Source organism: Pyrgilauda ruficollis, unplaced genomic scaffold (assembly GCF_017590135.1).
Source record: "Pyrgilauda ruficollis isolate IOZ18807 unplaced genomic scaffold, ASM1759013v1 scaffold36, whole genome shotgun sequence".
NCBI lineage: Eukaryota > Metazoa > Chordata > Aves > Passeriformes > Passeridae > Pyrgilauda > Pyrgilauda ruficollis.
The window spans coordinates 309,142-328,530 of NW_024525045.1; the positions used below are offsets into that span (position 1 = coordinate 309,142).

The 19,389-nt window shown below is 58.1% G+C and overlaps 2 protein-coding genes across 8 annotated transcripts; both read right to left on the reverse strand.

Annotated features, from left to right (window-relative positions):
• Positions 1–989: 989 nt before the first annotated feature.
• On the reverse strand, positions 990–9,822 carry LOC121357910 (carboxypeptidase N subunit 2-like). Of its 5 annotated transcripts, none has more exons than XM_041475621.1 (3): positions 5,942–7,156; positions 5,105–5,251; positions 990–3,529 (listed from the first exon to the last, which is right to left on the reverse strand). In XM_041475621.1, the coding sequence occupies exons 2-3, from the start codon at positions 5,181–5,183 to the stop codon at positions 1,011–1,013; spliced, it is 2,598 nt and encodes an 865-aa protein (XP_041331555.1). In that variant the 5' UTR covers positions 5,184–5,251; positions 5,942–7,156; the 3' UTR covers positions 990–1,010. The 5 variants fall into 5 exon arrangements, with proteins under 5 accessions (XP_041331555.1, XP_041331556.1, XP_041331557.1 ...); XM_041475623.1 differs by adding an exon at positions 9,682–9,822 and having other exon boundaries at positions 3,389–3,591; positions 5,105–8,854; XM_041475625.1 differs by adding an exon at positions 9,682–9,820 and having other exon boundaries at positions 3,389–3,591; positions 5,105–8,791.
• A 1,044-nt stretch (positions 9,823–10,866) lies between these two features.
• LOC121357912 (leucine-rich repeat-containing protein 15-like) lies at positions 10,867–19,389 on the reverse strand. Of its 3 annotated transcripts, XM_041475629.1 has the most exons (3): positions 16,730–16,853; positions 12,387–14,137; positions 10,867–11,355 (listed from the first exon to the last, which is right to left on the reverse strand). In XM_041475629.1, exon 2 carries the CDS (start codon positions 14,130–14,132, stop codon positions 12,387–12,389), a length of 1,746 nt encoding a protein of 581 aa, XP_041331563.1. In that variant the 5' UTR covers positions 14,133–14,137; positions 16,730–16,853; the 3' UTR covers positions 10,867–11,355. The 3 variants fall into 3 exon arrangements, with proteins under 3 accessions (XP_041331563.1, XP_041331562.1, XP_041331560.1); XM_041475628.1 differs by lacking the exon at positions 16,730–16,853 and adding an exon at positions 19,337–19,389 and having other exon boundaries at positions 10,867–14,137; XM_041475626.1 differs by lacking the exon at positions 16,730–16,853 and adding an exon at positions 15,703–15,764 and having other exon boundaries at positions 10,867–14,137.

A 19,389-nucleotide genomic window follows, 5' to 3' on the forward strand; every position in this document is an offset into this window, starting at 1 on the left:
CTTTCTGTGATGGCAGAAACCACAGAGGAACAGGCACTTTTGTTTAAGTTTGGCACTTCCCTAGGCCTGGCAGGAGCCCATGACTGCGGAGGTGAAGGCTCTCATCAACCCTTCCTGCCAAGTTACCCAAGAGAGCTGTTCCCATCCTGCAGCCAGGGCTCAGCACCAGGTGAGGTTATGGTAAAGAAGCACATGGCCTTCAGCCATGCTGAAACATCAGTCTTCCAGAGGGGCTGGGCAGGCAGCACCACAAAGGGGTTTTGGAGGATATGAGATTTAAGAGTGGGAAGAAAAACTTCTCTATTGTCTCACAGTGCCACTGCCTGTGCAGGGTCAGCCCTGCTCCTACCCCAGCACTGACTGGGGGCCCCACTCTCCAGCAAGCAACAGGAATCCCCCACAGCAGGTCAGGGCAGGAAAAGCCCCAGGATGAAAACAGTCTTCTCACCAGCCCATCAGACATCCAGAGGAGGCTTTAATATCAGGGAGGAGGAAAGGGAGAGGGAGCGGGGAAGAGGTCTGTGTGTGACAGTGGTACAGACAGACACATCCTGTAACGTGGCACAGGGAAGAAGACAGGGTGCGGGGCAGGAAGCCTGGTGATATCTTTCTCCAAGGACTGCAAGCACCTTCCAGGGATGGGAGGAGAGCCGGGTGGGGGCTCCTGACCCTCCGTGGCTCCTGACCTCGGGGTCCCGGCCGGCGGGTGCGGAGGCTCCGGGGTTGCGGTGGCCGCGGCCAGGCGGTAGCAGCCACTGCCTGTGTCGGGATGCCATCTAGTGTCCCTTGGCAGAAGGGCCGTCAGGCAGGGACACTGGGCATGGGCTTGCAGGTTCCCGGCATCGTCCGGAGTCATCTCAGAACAGCCTGGCTGCTGGGACCCCCCTCACTGGGATCGCCCTGGGTGCCGGGACTCCCATCCCAGGGACAGCGCGCCCTGGGGCCAGCACGGCTGCAAACCCCGAAGGAGGACAGCTGGCACAATCCAGGTCATACAGGGGCAGCAAAGCTCAAGGTGGTGCCAGGGCTGGCTCAGGGGTCCCCGGAGCAGCCAGAGCTTGAAGGCTCAGCAGCCTCACAGGTGGCCCGGGGTGGTGGCGGGTGTCCTGGTGAAGAAGGAAGGCGACCACTCCCCCCAGCAGTGTGCAGGCAGCCTGCAGTGCCAGCACGGCCAGCCCCAAGGCCAGGGACAGCTGGCACTGCCATGGGCTGGTCCACAGGGACAAGCCCCAGGCACGATGACTGCTGGGGGTCAGGGGTGCGGAGGCTGGAGAGGGGCTTGTGCTCTCTGATAGTGTGGGGATGGGAGGCGTTGGGAGCAGGACAGTGCCTGCCCGGACAGGAGTCTGTTGGGGAGCAGTGGGAGTGGGCTGGGCACCAGCTGTGGACAAGTCACAGGTGGTGGAATAGCCCCATTCTCTGCCTGGTGCAGGAGCATGGTGTGATGGTGAATGTGAGGCCAACGGGACTGTGCCCAGAGCAGCAGTCCTGGGGGATGGCCAGAGAGCCACGGAGGAAGCTGAGACAAGGGGGGTTATGGGTGTTCCCTGTGGGATGGTGGCTGGCCTCTCCCCGGGCACTGAGAGAGCAGGAGGCTCCTGTCTGGTGGTGCTTGACAGTGAGCTTGTTGGCACCCGTGTGGTGGCAGAAGCTGGAGTGGGAGGCACAGGTTCTGGGAGAGTGGCCCTAGGAGACTGTAGCCTTACGATAGCTGAAGTTGAAACAGCTGATGATGGGGTGGTGATGGAAGCCTTGGGCATCTCAGCTGAGGATGACGGTGTGGCAGTGGAGGCCTTTGGCAGCACAGCTGGTGATGAGGTGCTGATGAAGGCATTTGGTGATGGTGTGGTGATGAAGGACCTGGGCACGGTGGCTGGTGATGGGGTGGTGATGAAGGACTTTGTCACACTGGTTGTTGATGGTGTGGTGGTGGAGGTCTTGGGCTTATTGGTTGTTGATGGGCTGGTGCTGAAGGCCTTCTGCAGCACAGCTGGTGGTGGGATGGTGACAAAGACCTCAGATGGCTTGGTTGGTGACAGAGTGGTGAAGGCAGACTCCATTGGCACAGTTGGCAACACCACAGAGGTGGCCACAGGTGAAAGAGTGGTTGGCAGTGTCCTGATGGGAGAGGATGCCAATGACAGCATGGTTGGTGCTGCTGTGGACACGGCTACGCGTGACAGGAATGTTGACGTTCTTTGTGGCACTGTGGAGTTAAATGGCAGAGTACCTGGGCAAATCAGGTGTTCGTCCCTCAGCAGTGTTACTTCTTTCCCTGCCAGGTGGAGTGGGCTCTTGCAGGAGACTTGGGTGGACAATTTGACCTTCTCCCTGTTGCCCAGGATCCAGAGGTGCAGGTAGCAGAGGTTGCAGTCACATCTCCATGGGTTACCACTCAGATACACTGAGCTGAGCTTCTTCAGAGGGTCTAGGAGCCCTTGGGGAACACTCTCCAGCTGGTTCTTTCGAAGGTTGAGGGTTTTCAGATTTGGGAGAGAAGCAAAGACCTCTTCATCCAGAGCAGAGAGCTGATTTGTGTCCAGCTGGAGGTCCAAGAGCTTGCTGAGCCCAGTGAAGACCCCTCTTGGCAGGGCTGATAGCTGGTTGTGGGACAAGATAAGTTTGCCAAGGGACGTGAGGTTGACAAAGATGCCCTCTGGAAGTGTGACCAAACTGTTCCTGCCCAGATCCAACTCCCTCAAGTGTGGCATGGTGTCAAAAAGGCAGCAGGGGAGCTCCATAATATGGTTTGAGCCCAGAGTCAGCAACTTCAGTTTGTTTAAACCAAAAAAGCCCTGAGGTGGGAGAACGCTGATGAGGTTGTTGTCCAAGAGGAGTTTCTCCAGGTGAGGCAGGCTCCTCAGAAGCATGGGTGGCAGTGCCCTGAGCCTGTTCCTCTGGAGGCTGAGCTCCAGCAGCTCCAGCTGACTGTCTAGCAGTCCCTCTGGGAGGTCCTGCAGCTCATTCTCATACAGCCGGAGGACTTGCAGCTGGGTGAGTTTGCTAAAGGCATGCACAGGAAGAGCTGTGATCCTGTTTCTAGACAGGTCCAAAAAAGTTAGATTGACAAGAGAGTCAAAAATGCCTTCTGGAAGAGAAGGGATTGCATTGATGTGCAGGGAGAGCTCTCCCAAACTTTCCAGCCCATCAAACAGGCCTTTGGGGATGGATCTGAGCTGGCTGTCCCTCAGCTCCAGCCTCTGTAAACTTGGGAGGTTTTGGAAAGTGCCCACAGATAGTTTTTCTAATGAGGCACCAGAGATGTCCAAGTCCCTCAACTTGTCCAAATTATCAAAGGCTCCAGGTTCAACAGTCTTGATCTTGTTACCAATGAAGAAAATCTTGATCAGGTTGGGCATGTACCTGAAGGCACCTTTACTTATAGAAGTGATGCTGGTTTGCACAAAGATCATCTCAGAAACAAAGGGCTTTGCAATCTTTGGGATCTCTTTGACATCATTTTTTGTCCCTCTGTAGACCTCCTGGTAGTCTTTGGGCATTTCATATAGATCTGCACCGAGGATTTGATCTTGGCATTTATGGGGATTGAAAGACAGGAGGAAAAGGAAAAAGAAATGCTGGTACATTTTGCTGGGAAAAAAAAAGTTTCAAAAATCTGTTATGAAGAACAATAAATCTCTGTCCACAGCTCATGAACTGTGGTATCACACTGCTCTCAGGACTCTTCTATTCACATACCATGACTCATTTCATGAGAAAGAGAGACTGGACACGCAAACATAATGCATTTACACGAGTTCACTGCTGTTGGTACCAAGGGATGGAGAGGGAAGGCAAGCCAGCTTGTGGCTTGCACTGGGAGATGCTCCAGGAGGCACAAGGGCTGGACAGTCTGTTCTCTGGCCCTTCTCACATGTTTGAACTGTAGGCTCAGTCAGCCTGGGTGAAGAAGGCAAAGTGCTGCTGCCCATTAGTGCTGCCCCAGTGGATCCAGTTAGTCAGCAGGGCAACAGCCCATTCATGCAACAACAGAAAGCACTCAGCCCTGCACTTGCTAATGAGGGATCAGCAAGGCTCCAGGAGCCAGCCAAGACCAGAGGACCTTGTGTGCTTAGAATTTACACACTGTGCTGGGTAGGCTTGCTATTTCAGTGCTGCTTCTCTCAGTTTGGGGGGCGGGGGGGGAGGGCTGATTTAAAACATGGTTTCTAAGCACCTCTTTTTCAGGATTCTTGCTAATTGTACCATATTTTGGCCTTGGTCATGACAGAAATAGTTACCCTGAGAACAGCAACCAAGCAAGGCTCATTAAAACCTTGGAATGTCCACAGATGAACTATTTAACACCTAACATTTGGGGCTCTGACCTTGCAGGTAGGAAGTGAAATCACTGAGGTAGGAAGTTGATGTGCACTGAGTAGTAGAGCCCACTTCTTCCACGGACACATTTGGAAACACTCAGCTAACACATTAACTGGGGTTTAACTGCCATGGGCTCCTCACTGGGACCATATTTCCAACTGTTAATTCACAGGCCTGGGTGGGAAGAGGGAAAAGAGGTACGAGTTTCTTCTTGGGTGACCATCAAAGCTGGCCATGCAAAAAAAAAAAACAACTTATTCTGGGAGGGTAAATCTGCTATGAAAAGTTTTGTTTTTTTTTTTTTAAGAATGTTGAGACGTCAGCAAATACAGGAGACTGAAAACCACTGGGTTTGAAGAGAAATGGATGGGAGGTGACATTGGTTGTGCAGGCTGCCCCCCAGGGCTCCCAGGGCAGAAGCCACTGCTGATCCCCGCCCATCCTCTCCCCAGGGAGACTCAGGTGGAAGAGCTGGGTCTGTGGCTGTAGAAGTGCCTGCTTCACTTCTGCTGCAGGGGCAGTGCAGTGGGTGAAATGTGGAAACATCTGAGAGAGTGGGGATGAAAATGTACAGTTTTGAACCACAAAACCCTTTAAAAACCCTCACTGTGCTCCCATGCTTGTCCCCCACTCCAGCCAGGCAGAGTCATGGAATGATGGTCCCAGCTCATGGCACTGAAGCCTTCCCTGCTCCTTGCTGCAAGGAAACAACCAACAGCCCTCCACACCGCCCCTCCCAGCGCATTTTAAAGAGCAAAAAGAAGCATTTTGCATCACTTACTTGGCTGAGCACTTGCAAACGAGTTCAGCCACCAACGAGCCTTGCCATGGAGGAGTGAGGACACCGGATGGGGTCTCATCACCTGGCCCGCTCTTTATCCACGTCCCAGGCACGGGGCTCAGTTTCACATGAGCTCAGGACACAAGTCTGCGTGGGGAGATAAGGGCTGGCCGGGGAGCCAGCACAGGAGCTGTGCCCCCAGTGCAGGAGGCCACAGCAGAAACCCCTTGGAGGGGACGCAGTCACGTACTCCCCAGGCCTTATCTGCTGGCACCACCTGACTCATCATATCCAGGGAAAGTTGAAGATCTCCAGGCCAGCCTGTTTGCAGGCCATGGTCTCTGTGGTCCTGTATCTCCAGCAGGGTAACTCACCAGTTTCACAAACACCACCCCCATCCACACAACAGACAGCTGTTTCATTCCTCAGGATTTGCCTTATGTAGCTAAAAGTGGAGTTCTGAAGCCATTTCTTAATCCTTATAAACAGTGAAATATTTGTGGCTCAACAAATACAACACCCAGGCTCTGTGCTCAGCCACACAGCTCCACACCTTGCTGACCCTTGTGTTGTGTGCTGCACCCCAGTGCACACCAAAGACCCTCCCATGGTGACACCCAGAGCCCCTGGCTAGTGCAGGGCATCCTGTGGGATGCTCGTTTTGAGGCAAACTGACAGGATATACATTGCTTCCCAATGGGTAATTGCACTGGCTGCATTTAAACTTCTTCCATTTTCACCTGCTCTTATAAAAGCTCAGCTTCTGCTTGCTGGGTTTCATTGCACTTTTCTTGGCAAATTTAAAAACAAACTACTGCACACTTTTAACAGCCTTACCGCTTTCCAACGTCAGTGTCGTACCCATCCGTGTCCCCACCGGGTTCTCCCGGCTCTGCCGGGCCCGCGGAGCCCGGTCCCGATGGCCACGAGATGGTGCCGCAGCACCGCCGCACGGACACGCACGGACAGACAGACGCGGGGACACTCACACACGCTCGGGGACACTCACAGACACTCGCGGGCACGGACAGACACACACGGACAGGCCCGTGCTGACAGGCACAGACACAGGGACACTCTCACACGGACGCTTGTGCGCTTACAGCCCCGCGTGTGCAGCCACGCTCGCCCTCCCCGGGCAGCACACGCCTTACCTGTCACCCTCTGGGCAGCGCTGCTGGGACTTTGTGCCTCGTCTCCACAGGTCACAGAATCAGAATCCCAGGATGGGAGAGGTTGGAAGGGGCCACTGGAAGACATTAGTCCAACCTCCCCACTGAAGTAGGGTTCCTTGGGTACCCATGGCTCTGTTCACTTGGCTTTTTAGGATATTCAGAGAAGGAGACTCTACAACCTCGCTGGGCAACCTGTGCCACTCACCCTCACAGCAAAATTCTTCCTCTCGTTCACATGAAACTTGCCACTTTCTATTTTCAGGCTGCAGGGCTGCAGACCAAGCCCTGACAGGGTAGGGGTGGGACCTGCCTGTGCACACCTGGGCTGGAGCTCACCCTGCAGCCAGGCCGCTCATGCCCCTTGCTGGGCAATCAGCAGCACTCACCCTCACCCACCTCCCTTGGACAACACAAATCCGTGTCCTCAGGTTTTGCCAGGCTGCAGCTGGGCCTCTCTTCCCTCTGCAGTGCCAAGGGAAGGTGGCTGCAGCGGGCAGACATGAGCACACCATGAGCATGCCAGAGAGGCACCTGCTCACCACCAGGCACCTGCACTGTGCCCCTGCATGCACAGCTCCTGACAATATCCCAGTGTACCACATCGACCTTCGCTGTCTCCCAGACACAGACATTGGTGGGGGGAACAGAATGATTCCTCTCTCTGCCATGGGAACTAGCAGCACAGAAATAATAGATAAATTTTAATTATATTTGCAATACACAGGAAACACACAGCTGAGAGGATAAGCAGCACCAGGCCAGCTGTTGCGGAGAGCTCGGTGACAGCTGGGGACCATGGCAGCGGTAGCGGAGCGAGACGGAGAGCTGTTTGTTTCCCAGGCTGGTTCAGAGGTTGCCAGAGCAGAAGCAAACGCCTGCCCAAGCCTCAGGGCACCGCGGGGAGAGCTGGTGGTGTGAGCCGGTTGCCGCTCTGTGCTGTGACAAGGACACTGACGTGCAGCGTGCCACAGCGGGAGCGCAGCAGCCAGGCCCCGCGGTAGGCCGGCCCCAGGCCCTGCTCCTGCCCGGGGGGAGGGAGCCGAAGGCTGAGCTGCTGGCACCTTGTGGCATTGCAGGCCACGCTTACCGTGCCCTCGGGGTCGGTGTAGGTGCAGTGCCCCAGAGCATCCGTGTGCCAGCCTTCCTCTGGGGGGACACTGTGTGCGCCTGGGCACTCCAGCTGCCCTCCGGAGACCTCCAGCAGGGACTGGCCCTGGAGAGCAGCTGGATCGGCACAGAAGGCTTGGCCGTGGATGAGGGGCTCAGCAAAGCTCTGGAGCCAGCGCAGGAGGTAGGAGAGGTGGCAGTCACAGACCCAGGGATTGTCGGCCAGCCCCACACGCACCAGTTCTTCGTTGGCATCAAAGAACCCCGCGGGCAGGCGGGCCAGGCGGTTGTGGTCCAGCACCAGGGCGGTGAGGAGGGGCAGCCCAGCCAGCAGCCTCGCCGGCAGCCTGGAGAGGTTGTTGTGGCTCAGCTGGAGCTCTGTCAGCCCTGCCAGCCCCTGGAAAGCCTCAGCGGGCAGGTGATCTATGGCGTTGTGGGAGAGCTCCAGGGTTTCCAGCACTGACAGGTTAGCAAAGAGCTCCTGGGGCAGTGTCTCCAGCTGGTTGCGAGCCAGCGAGAGGTGGAGGAGGCCAGGGGTGCCAGTGAACAGCACGGCAGGCACGGTGGCCAGGTTGTTGCCCTCCAGGCTGAGGACAGTGAGGTTGAGGAGGCCTGTGAAGATGTCAGGGGCCAGGCTGCCCAGGGCATTGTGCTGCAGCTGCAGCCGCCGCAGTGCCCCCAGCCTGGAGAAGATGCCGGAGGGCAGCTCCTCCAGCCTGTTGCCATCCAGGTGGAGCTCAGTTAGCTGGCCAAGTGCCCTGAAAGCACCAGGAGGCACCTGTACCAGCAGGTTGTCACTGAGCTTGAGGACACGAAGGGCGACAAGTGGGGCCAGCAGCCCATCCGGCAGCTCAGCCAGAGCATTCTGAGATAGGTCCAGGGCTCGGAGCCGCCGGAGTGGGCGGAAGATGCCAGGGGGCAGTGCCTCAATCCTGTTCCCTGACAAGCTCAGGTCCTGCAGGCGGCAAGAGGCAGTGAAGAGCCCTGGCTGCAGAGTGCGGATGGTGTTGGCACTGAGGGAGAGCTTGCTGAGGCTGGTCAGCCCTGCCAGCATCCCGAGGCTGACGGATGGCAAGGGGTTGCCTGATACCTCCAGCTCAGTGAGGCTGGGCAGCCCCTGAAAGGCACCAGTCTCCAGCTGCTGAATGTTGTTATTGATGAAGACCAGCTTGGTGAGCGTGGTGCTGGAGCCCAAGTCCTCGCTGCGGATGCTGCTCAAGGCTGTCTCCACGAAGAAGAGGTGGGTGGCACTTCCTGGCAGGCCCTCTGGGATCTCCCGCATCTTTTCGTTTGAGCAGAAGACTTTGGAGGTGTCATAGCACTGGCAGGTAGGGGGGCAGGATGGGGACAGTGCCCCCACCAGCAGGGACCCCAGCCCCAGCAGCACGTAGATCAGCAGCCTCCACTGGAGAAGGAGCCAAGTCTTACCCCATGCACCCACAGGCAGGCACTGCTGGGGAAAGGGCTTCTGCAGCCAGAAATGCAGCAGGATCAACCTCTGAAACACCACCAGCACAGGCAGCTGCCCTGGCCATGGGCATCCCTCCAGCCCCTGCTGTCAGCACCTCCCCAGCACTCCCCTTGCAGGAACAGGGAGCACTTCCCTCCCAGATGTCTCCCCAGCCTTTTTACCCTGTGCCCCAGCCCACCCTGTGATAACCAGGGCTATGCCACCCTCATGAAAGGTGGTGAGCAGCCACATCCTGCAGAGCAGCAGCTGAGGTGGGATCTGTATGGGTCTGTGGAAGTCTTGGGGGAAACCTGTACCCTCATCAGATGTCCCCACAGGCACAAAGGTTCTAGGGCAGGAGAATCTCTGAAACATAGGGCAGTGCTGTGCACTCTGGGTGATGGCAACAGCCCTGCAGGGCTGCTCTGAGCTCAGTGGCAGTAGCTGTGGGCTCCACCACTTGTATTTCTAATTGCCTGTCAGGTACTTCGTTTTCCACAAGGAATCAGAGCAGCATCAACATGCTGGAGGGATATTCAGCCTGACCAAATGCCTATTCCCAGCCCACAGAAGCACTTTTTGAGGCAGTCGCCCCCAGACCTCTGCCAGTCCCTCTCTAGTTGGGATACATGCCAGTGCTGCCTCGTGATGGGGGATATAGCCCACCCCAGAGCAAGGCCCACCGACAGACACCCTGCCCCAATGGAGCTCTCCTGGACTTACACCAGCACTTGAGAGCAGCACTGGCTTGGCATTTCCTTTCCTCCATCTCACTTGTGTTCCCCAGAGCCAACAGAGGCTCCCACCCATCCCCAAACTACCCAAGCAGTGTGGGCACCACTTACCAAGTGTGACATCACGGGGATGGTCGCCGAACCTGTGGCAGATTTGCAGGGATGCTGCTTGCTGGGATGGGACAGTTGTTTTCTGGGGCGGATGGGAAGCCAGCCGAAGCCAGGGACAAGCTGTTCCTGCTGGGGCGGAGCTGCCCCTCGCTGCTTATCGGCAACAACAACCCGTGTCCTTGGAGCACTTTGAAAAATAACCCGGCCTCCGAGGGACTGGAGGTGAGGCCAGAGGCAGCTGCCTGTGAGCATCCTGGCAAGGAAGTGGGGTTCTGGCCCCGGACATCCATTGCTGCAGGGATGGTGGCAGGGTGCTGCTGTCACAGGTGGCTCCAGTTCCATACCAAGGTCAGCATACTTGCTTCCAGAAGCCCCCTAAGAGAGCCCCAGAACTTCATTAAATCTCACTGGGAAATGGTGCTCAAAATATCTCTGCCATGAGAGAAGCAACGCGGTGCAGCTTAGCAAGGCAGATGAAGGCTGTACGTGAGGTTAGAGGTCTTTTCCAACCTTATGGTTCTTTGGGGAGGGGACCACTGTGGGACCATCATGATGGTCATCAGGAGTTTTGTATCCCAGCCAGCAGTGGGATGGTGAGGGAGCCATGGATCAGCTGAACTCCCTAGGAGTTTCAGCCTGGGTGGAGGCGCAGCCATCATAAGTGCTGCATTGCAAGGGCCTGTGTTGGCCCAGGTTAGGCTGGCAGCAGCCATGGAGACACCCTCAGGGGTAGGAGGAGGGATACTTCACTGCACTCAGTCAGTCTCATGGAGCAGATGGTGACACATGGAAAAACACAGCTGACACAACCCAGGGGCAGCCAGCTCTGAAGGGAGCCAAGCAAGCTCCCCACCACCCCAGCAGCAGACTGTGCAGGAGACAGTCAGTGTCTCCATGGAGCAGCATGCTGAGGTCTCAGCTCACTCTCCAAAACCCCACCCACTGCTGTTGTATGGCTTAGTCCTCCTTGGTCCATCATCCCAGGCTGGAGTCCAGGGACCAGCAAGGGCTCTGCAAACACAGCCCACTAACTCTCTCCTAACCTCACCAACTTGTACAGGCTTTTCCTCAATGCCGTAAAAATCTCTGAGGAGTGGAAATCAAGTGCAGCCCCTGCTGGGCGATTCCCCTGCTGCCTACCATAAAGGAGTGAATAAACAGTTCTTGGCACTTGGAGTGGACAGTGGCACTTTAATGAGAAGTCACACATCAGCCCCCAACAGCCCCGTGACACAGTCATGAGTCTCCTGTTACCATGCAGGACTCGGCCCACAGGGGTGACCCATCACATGCACCAGCGTGGAGCTGCTTGTACCAGCACTGCCTGCTGAGGTGCTGTCAGCAGCCAGCACTGCAGGGTGGACACCAAACACCCACCTTGTCCCACAGCAGCAGTCCTCAGGCAGCCTGGTGCCACTGCAGCACACACGGAGGTGAGCTCAATCCCCCATGGTCGTGCTACAGCTGGAGAAGGCAGCTGGATACAGGGGGGATGGTGTGGCACCCATTTGCAAACTGCAGAGCAGCCAGCACTCTGTGCTGCCAGCGTCCCCCCTGGCAAGGGCTGCCACCCAGCAGCGGCACTGGACACACACAGGAGGGCACTCCAGGGAGTAAGAAGAGGATGAAGAAGCTATTAGTGGTCAAGCAGAGCAGGAGCAGGTTGCTCACTAGCTGGTGGACGGTGTTAAGGAAATGACTAGGAATGGGGAGCAGCAGAAGCAGCCCCAACACACTCCAGCAACGCAGAAGGACAAGCACAGGAGCTTCTCCCAGCCCCTGCAGACACTTCACACCCATTGTCCCACTCCTCCACCCTCACAGTGCAAGCCCCTGGCACCCTGTGGGGCTGAAGCAGGGCCCTGCAGGCAGGGGCACAGCCACAGCAGGGTCAGCACCAGCATGCAGTGAGGGCTGGGGGGCTGCTCCTGCCCATCCCTGATGCCAGCACACTGTCCCGTGGCTCTCCTGGCTGGAGGTGCATAAGGGAAGCAGGCAGATGCCAGGAGCAGGAGAGGGTCCTGGCTGTGCTCTGGCCTGCCCTGCCTGCAGGCAGGGAGGGCAACTGGGACGCAGCTGAGACACTCAGGGTGTGCCAGCCTGGCAGCAGCACAGCCCCGTGGGGAGCCCTGCCCAGGCACCGTGAGTGAGGAGCAGCAGAGGACACGCAGCTCCCCTGGGGCAAAGCTGTCATCCTGGCCCAGAATGATGGCTCACACTGCCTGCCCAGGCAGGGGCAAGGAGGGAGGTGTGGTGGGGGCAGAAGGTGGGGAGAGGGGCTGGGCAGGGGTAGCATGAGGGCAGCAGGCAGCATGAGGGCAGCAGCACTGCAGGGAATGGGGCAAGGTGAAGGATGGGGACATCCTGTTATTTGGGGTAAAGCACCATCATGGCCAGGCTGTGGCTCCTGGCTCGAGGGGTCCCTCTCTGCATCCCACACCTCAGCTGCTGAATCTGGGCAGGGAATGAGCACAGAGGCTGCACTGGAGGCAGGAAGGGCTGGGGACAGTGGGCAGCCATGGGAGGTCACTCGGTGGGGAGGCCCCGCTGCAGAGCAGGGGCAGGGCAAAGCAGAGCAGGACAGTGGTACACACAGCGCACATGGTGATGTTGTCCCATCCCAGTAAGCAAGGGCAGCTGATACAGAGCCACTGTCATGTCCTTTGACCCCACAAGCACCTCTGCCCTCAGGGTCTGCCAGATACTCAGGCTTCATTCGGAGCCTTCATCCTCATGAGCACAACGTGGCTCTTCTTCCTACAGCCATAGATCACCAGTGCCACCAGAGCAGCCAGCAGGGCCACACACACCAGCACGATGACTGCTACCACCACCCCACTCTGCAGGCGTGTCAGCCCCCACTGCCCCCTCTCTTCCTCCTCCTTCTTCTCCTCCTCATCTTCCTGTGGGGAGGCTGGCAGCCCCGTGGGGGGCTCCATCGAAGCATCTTCTGCTGCTGAGGCATCATCTGATGCTGCCTCCGAGGTGTCAGCAGGGAGCAGGGTGCTGGGATGAGGAGCAGCAGTGGTGGCCTGGGGGTCGAGGAACTGGTCCTGTGGCAGCCCGGTGATGGGGATGCCCTGCAGGGCGGGAGGCTGGGCACACAGCGGGGCGATCTCACCCACCTTGTGAGGGTTCTCCTCCAGCCAGCCCTGCAGGGGCAGGATGCCCTTGTCACAGCGCCAGGAGTTGTTGTGCAGCCTCACCTCTCGCAGGGCAGTCAGCGGGGAGAAGATGCCGGCAGGCAGGTACTCCAGAGCATTGGAGTGCAGCTGCAGGTGCCGCAGCCCAGGGGTGGCCCTGAAGAGGCCCCGTGGCAGCGCCTGCAGCTGGTTGTGGTGCAGAGAGATGTTCTGCAGCTTGGGCATCCCCTCCAGTGCTCGGGCATCCAGGCGGCGCAGGGCATTGGAGTGCAGCGACAGCTCCAGCAGCTCCCCCAAGCCCTGGAAAGCCCCCGGTGCCACCGACCGCAGCCGGTTCTTGCTGAGAACCAGGAGCTGCAGCTGGGTGAGGTTGCTGAAAACAGCAGTGGGGAGGGTGGAAAGCTCATTCTCGTAAAGCCAAAGCTCCTGCAGGTTGGGCATGGGCCCAAAGGCACTGGGGGAGATGTCCCGCAGGCGGTTGACGTGCAGGGTGATCTTGGCAAGAGCGTGCAGGGGCAAGAAGACACCGCTCGGCAGAGTGGTGAGGAAGTTGTTGGACAGGTAGAGCTTCTGCAGGTTGGTGTTGTGCACAAATAGCTCCGGGGACAGCGTCTCCAGCTGGTTCTGGTGCAGCCCCAGCTCCTGCAGCTCCGGCAGCCCATCAAAGGTGCCCACCGGGATGTGCCGGAGCCGGTTCTCATAGAGCCGCAGCACCTGCAGCCGCGCCAGCCGCTCAAAGGCCCGGGGCGGCAGGCGGTCGATGTTGTTCCTGGCCAGGTTGAGCTTGGTGAGGCTGGTCAGCTGGTCAAACACCCCCTCCTGCAGCTCCTTCAGGTTGTTCCCGTGCAGCTGCAGCTCCTTGAGGTTGCTCAGATGGGCAAAGTGGGAAGGCTCGACCTGCAGGATCTGGTTGCTGGAGAGGAGCAGAGACTCCAGCTTGTCCAGAGGCTGAAAGACCTGCACAGGGAGCTCCTGCAGCTTGTTGCTGGCCAGGCTGAGGTAGCGCAGGTCGGGCAGGTTCTGGAAGGCCCCGGGGCTGATGCGTGACAGGACGTTCTTCTCGACGCGCAGCCCGATCAGCAGGGAGGCGTTGCCAAAGGCGGCGTCGCCCAGCTCGGCGATGCGCGTGTTGATGATCTGCAGGGTCATGGCGTTGGCAGGGATGGGGCTGGGGACCGTGGTGATGTCGGCACCAAAGCACTCCACCTGGGCACTACGGACACACTGGCACTGCTCTGGGCACTGGCTACTGGCCAGCTGGATGCCCACCAGCAGCAGCAGCCACCGCTGCCAGCCTCCCTGCTCCATTGGGCCTGCATAAGAAACATAAGAGGGGGGTTTAACCCTGGGGGTTCCCAGCTCCCAGAGCCACTGCAAGGGATGGGTGCTGCTTTCCCCCTGGAAAAAGCCACCAAGGCTGTGACCATCCTGCCCCCAGCATGGCAACAAGGCAGAAAAGGGCAGACAAGGAAAGCTTGGGGCAGGCAAGGCTTGACTCAGCCCAGGCAGGAGGTCAGAGCAAGACAGAGCTGGTGGCCACAGTGCCTGGTTGCCATACCACAGCTATTAGTGGCATCCCTGGCGTCCCAGCTCTCTGGGCTCCTCTGGCAGCCAGGAGTGTGGTTTCCTCTTTTACAGAGTGTGGTGAGCTGCTGCCAGCAGCACCAGCCTCCTGGTACCACCAAAGAGCCCACATCTTCACAAGAGCTGGCTCGTGGCACCTGCAGTGGGTCCCAGCATTGCCCCAGTGCCCCCAACACCCTCTGAGCTCTGAGCTCCTGTTGCAAAGCCAAGAGCAGTGCCTAGGGATGCTTTAGGCCCAGCCCTGCAGGAGCCTGGGTCAACAGGACCCTTGCCAGCTCCCCAGCACAAGCTGGTACAGGCTGGCCCTGTGTTCCCCCATCCCTAGCAGGAGGTCTCAGCCTGGCCTTTTTTTGCCATGAGAGGGGTGTCTGATGTGGGCACATGTATGCAGGCTGGTCCCAGGGGTGGTGCCATTACCCCTGAGCACAGATGCCATGGACACCCTCTCCTCTCTCCCCTGGCCTGTGAGCTTCTTCCCTCCCTAGATTAAAGCAGCAGCCTTGTGCCAGGCTGGCATGGAGCAGCCTTCCATTAACACCTTCATGTGGCACAAGGAGGGGAGAAAATCTGCAGCTCCTGCTCTGAGCACTGCTCAGCCAGACAGGTGACTCAGGCAGCACAGGGGTCTGCCACAGTGCCCCAGCTGGCCCCCAGGGTATTGGGGCACAGCCTCTGCCCTCCTCCCTGCCCTCCCCACAGGGAACACTCCTGCTCTCAGGCAGGGAGGGAGGAACCCTCCACAACCCAGCATGGTTTATGTTTCCCATATGGAAACAATCTGCATCCAAGAACAGCTATGTTTATAGCAAGACATTTATAAACTTCCCCAAAAGCTCGGCACAACAAAAGCCCTGCTCATGTCACTCCCTGGTAAGGCAGCACAAAGAGCACACACACTGAAGCAACCTTCATGAAAGGCAGCTGGAAACAATTGCTATCTCTTTTTCTTCTAGGGATAAAAAACTTACAGACCAAGAGGCTGAACATTCTCTGCTGCTCAGCCCCTCAGCATCCCACTGTTCCTAACATCAGCCGCCCCAAAATATTACTTTGCCCCCTTTAATTTTCTCTGTTGATCATTGTCTGGGATACATTGCCTATATAACTCTTCCAGCTCCCACAGCATCTAAGTGGTCTCACTTTTTCAGAGAACCATTGCAAGATAAACATATCCATCAAATAAAAAGGTGCTGTACATGCAGATCCCACCACTCCACCACCACCCCTCAGAGATGCCCTGGCAGTCCCTAGAATCCGTGTCCACTCAGAGGGGCAGTAGGAGAAGGAGACTTACCCGAGTGTCCTGCAATCACGAGCACTGAGCGAGCTCAGCTCTGTGCTGGCAAGAGAGCAGAGTGTGGTTCATTCTTCCCCTCCCAGTATATAACCCGTCCAAATCAATGAATCAGCACAGGGGCAGTGGCGGGGTTAGGGAAAGCGCTGGAGCAGAGCTGCTTCCAACTCCTATTTCCTCAACAGAGCAAGCATTTCAAGGATGAGTTTTGGGTTTCCCCCTCCTGAACCTCAGTGTTCTTGTAAGAAGACAAGCAGAGAACCCTGTGAACATGCTGCTCATGTCAGCCAGTGCCCAGACAGTGGCTTGGCCCTTGGAGTCTCCCTGGTCCCCAGTGGGACACAGCCACTGACCCATGGGGGCAGACCAGCAAAGCCGGACCCCTGGGCACAACCCTGTCCTTCCCTGGCACAAGTTCACACCAGGGCTGCTCCATGGCACTTACTTGGCATAGGCACAGCTCTTGTTTCCCCATCTGTGGCTCCTGTAAGTGTCAGGACCTCTGGCTGTGCCCCAGCCCAGGGCCACCAGTGTAGGCAGACCCCCGGCACACTGCCCCTGCCCAGGTCACAGCTCTCATTCCCCCCACAGCCACAGATGCCGAGGGGCCACAAACCCATGAGCACCCACTGTGGGCTCTGTCCTGTGGGCACCACAACCAGCACTGCCAGGAAGCGAGAACTGTGCCAGGGTCAGCAGCTGTGTGGGGCCAGGCTCCTTCAGAGAGCCCTCAGTAAGCCAGAGTGTTGCCCACAAGCCATGAGGAGCACCTTGGCACCGAGGAACCCCACTGCAGGCATCCCTGGCACCCCAGAGCAGCACAGCAGCTGTCTCCCAGTGGCTGCCCCTGCTCTGCCCCCTCAGCAGTCCTGACACACACGTGATGGAGCCTGGTACCCAGGGGTGTTTGGAAAGCATCCATCAACTTGTTCAGGGGCACCTGCTGCCAGCCCTCCCCTGCCCCTCCAGCGCACATGGGTGCACTGCGGTGCCCTTGGGTCCCATCACCCAGCCCAGGTCTCCCCACCTCGCCCAGCTCCTCCGGGCAGTCCCAGTCCAGCAGCTGCCAGGAATGGATATTCGGGAGGAAGCAGCTAAGGAGAGTCAGCACACGTGGCCCCTTTGGGCTTCCTGGAGAGCCACTGCAGTCCCTTGCTAAGCACAGGGCAGCTGGAACTTCCCTGCCCGCCTCTGATGCCGTCTCACCCCAGCCGTGCCTCCGCAGTTGCAGCAACCTCTGCTCAGGTTCCGGTGGCACAGAGGAGCTGCTCAGGATGGGAACAGTGTGGGGCTGCTGCCGGAGAAGGGGAGGAAATGTGTCATGCTGTGAGGGCTGGGAGCGTGCAGGGCCATGGAAAGGACAGCTGCTCTGTTCAGAGAGGGGACCAGACTGGGACAAACAGCAAACTGCAGGGATGGAGAGCAGAGTTCCCAGACAGTCTCAAAGGAAGGAGACAGGGATCGTGGGAACATGGTAGGGGAGTGGGACCTCAGCTGGAGGCCACGGCCACCACGGTGTCACATCGCATGGGAGGCCCATCTGCCATAGCACATGCTGGATGGCCACGGACCCCTCTGGCTGGAAAGTGGGTGCAGAGGCTGAAGCTACCTCTGGCCATGCTTCCTGCCTGCTCTGGGGCAACACCCAGGCATTTGGGCACAGAGAATGGGCATTTTGAAAGCACCACCCACCAAGTGCTCTAGTTCACACTCTAGTGACACAGCAGTTTCCCAACACCACACTTCCCAAAACAATCTCCCCACTTCTGTGACAGCACTGCAGCTGGAGGTCAGGCACTGGGCTTGGGAGCTGCCTGTTCCCTGCAGCCCTGGCACGAGAGCTGGGCTCTCACAGCCTTATCACAGCCTTATCGTGGCTCTGTCTGTCCACTGCCAGTGCTGCTGGGCTTCTGCCCGCTCTGATTCATCCAGAAGCTAAGAGCTTTTCACCAAGGCAACACAGAAACCAAACCTCAGCACTTCCGATAAACCACTGCCCCAAGCCCAGCTCATCCCAGGAATGTCGGACTCCTTCCTTCCACAAAGTGCTGCCCCAGGGCAGACAGGGATGCAATGATGGGTACCTCAAACACCGTGCCCAAACAGCGGGGTTATCAGATTATGGTCCTTACCACGATGCAAAGTTTCAGGTAACAGCCCTGACAAAAACCCACCTCCCTCTACCCAGGCCTCAGGAAACTGCCTCTGGCTTCCGGCCAGAAAAGATGATTGTTTTCAAGACATCACTAAAAATAAAGCAGGGTTGAGTAACAAATGGCACACGCCTGTGAGCCACTTCTGCAGCCACTCCCAGAGGTGAGCACACGGGAGGTTACCCCAGGCTACTTACAAGGGAGAGGAACAGAGGGTGTGAGATCTTGGGACTGCAGCACATACCCACCCCACACATCTGGAGGGGAGGGGCAGCTCCTGAGACAGCAAACGGATGTGATTGAGGGTGAGATTAGCATTTTGCAGGGAGAGGCTGTTCCACAGAGCCAGGAACTCACACAGTGCTGGATGGAGTGGGTCTCATGCTGCAGGAAAGCCCCAGGTTCAGCATTGCCTGGTGGACCCTTCCCACCTCCAGCTGCAGCAGCCTTAGGCTGAAGCCCCCCTGACCAAGCCCTGGAGCGTGTGCAATCACTGTTGTACCCCTGCACCTTCAAGGAGACAATGGAGCCCCAGAACAGCAGTGTCACTTGTTGCTGGAGCTGTCTGCCTTGCTACAGGACAGCAGGACAGTCCCGTATCTGTCTGTCCATGCTGGTACACCTCCAGCACATCCCCACGGCCAGGGTGGCAGATGCAGCAAAGCTGAGTGGCTCTGAATCACCAAGGGACTCGAGACTGCTTGGAAAAACTCATGTAATCGCTAAAATTAGCAGCTTGTGGGCTTGGCTGGGAGAGCACATTGTTCATCTGCCAAGCAGCTGAGCATGCTCACCCACGCCATGCAGATGCAGTTCCCCCCCAGCCCCTCCTCCTGCACACCTCCAGCTCCTGCCTGAACTGGCACCCTGGGCAGGGTGGGCTCTCCCCATGGTCTGCAGTGCAGTGCTGGGACCCCCCCAGTTACTCTGAGCTGCTGCAAAGTGCCCACCCTGCTGGTGAGCCCCCCACCCCGGTGGCCCCTGGTGCACACAGAGACCAGCTGGCCCCAGGCACCAGGCCAGACACTGCTGAAGTGCAGGAGGAGGGTGGAGGGTGGGCTCGGGGACACAGAGGGAGTCCAGCTCAGGAGAACACCTCTGGGCCTGAGCCCTGCAGGACCCACAGGCTCCCAGCACAGCTGAGGGGCGAAGGAAGGGACATTAGTCCCTCAGGACTGGTGCTGGGGCCACCTCCACCCTTAGAGAAGCACCAGCAGCCCCTGCCTCACCACGGGCCCACCCTAATCCTTTGAGGAGCCCAAATGTGAGAGCTCCTCCACAGGGCCCGCGATCCAGCCCTAGTGACATTTTCCCACGCCGCTTGCGGAATGCAGGGCCAGGGCTGCCTCACTGCTCATGCCATCATCTGCCCCAAGGGACAGGGACATGGCCTGCCTTCCCTGGGAAAGAGCCTGTGCAAAGGGGGAACTTCACGGGGAGCAGCAGCAGCTTTGCTTAGCAGGGACGGCCATCAGGCTGACCTCCATCCAGGCCCCAGCCCCAGGCCCACCACAACCCTCCTGGAGCTCAAGGA

Coding starts and splice junctions, on each gene's coding strand:
- LOC121357910 (XM_041475621.1), bottom strand. CDS start 5,183: ATGAGACCCCATCCGGTGTCCTCACTCCTCCATGGCAAGGCTCGTTGG. Junction 3,530..5,104: donor GTTTGCAAGTGCTCAGCCAA/GTAAGTGATGCA, acceptor ATAAATGCCAAG/ATCAAATCCTCGGTGCAGAT.
- LOC121357912 (XM_041475628.1), bottom strand. CDS start 14,132: ATGGAGCAGGGAGGCTGGCAGCGGTGGCTGCTGCTGCTGGTGGGCATC.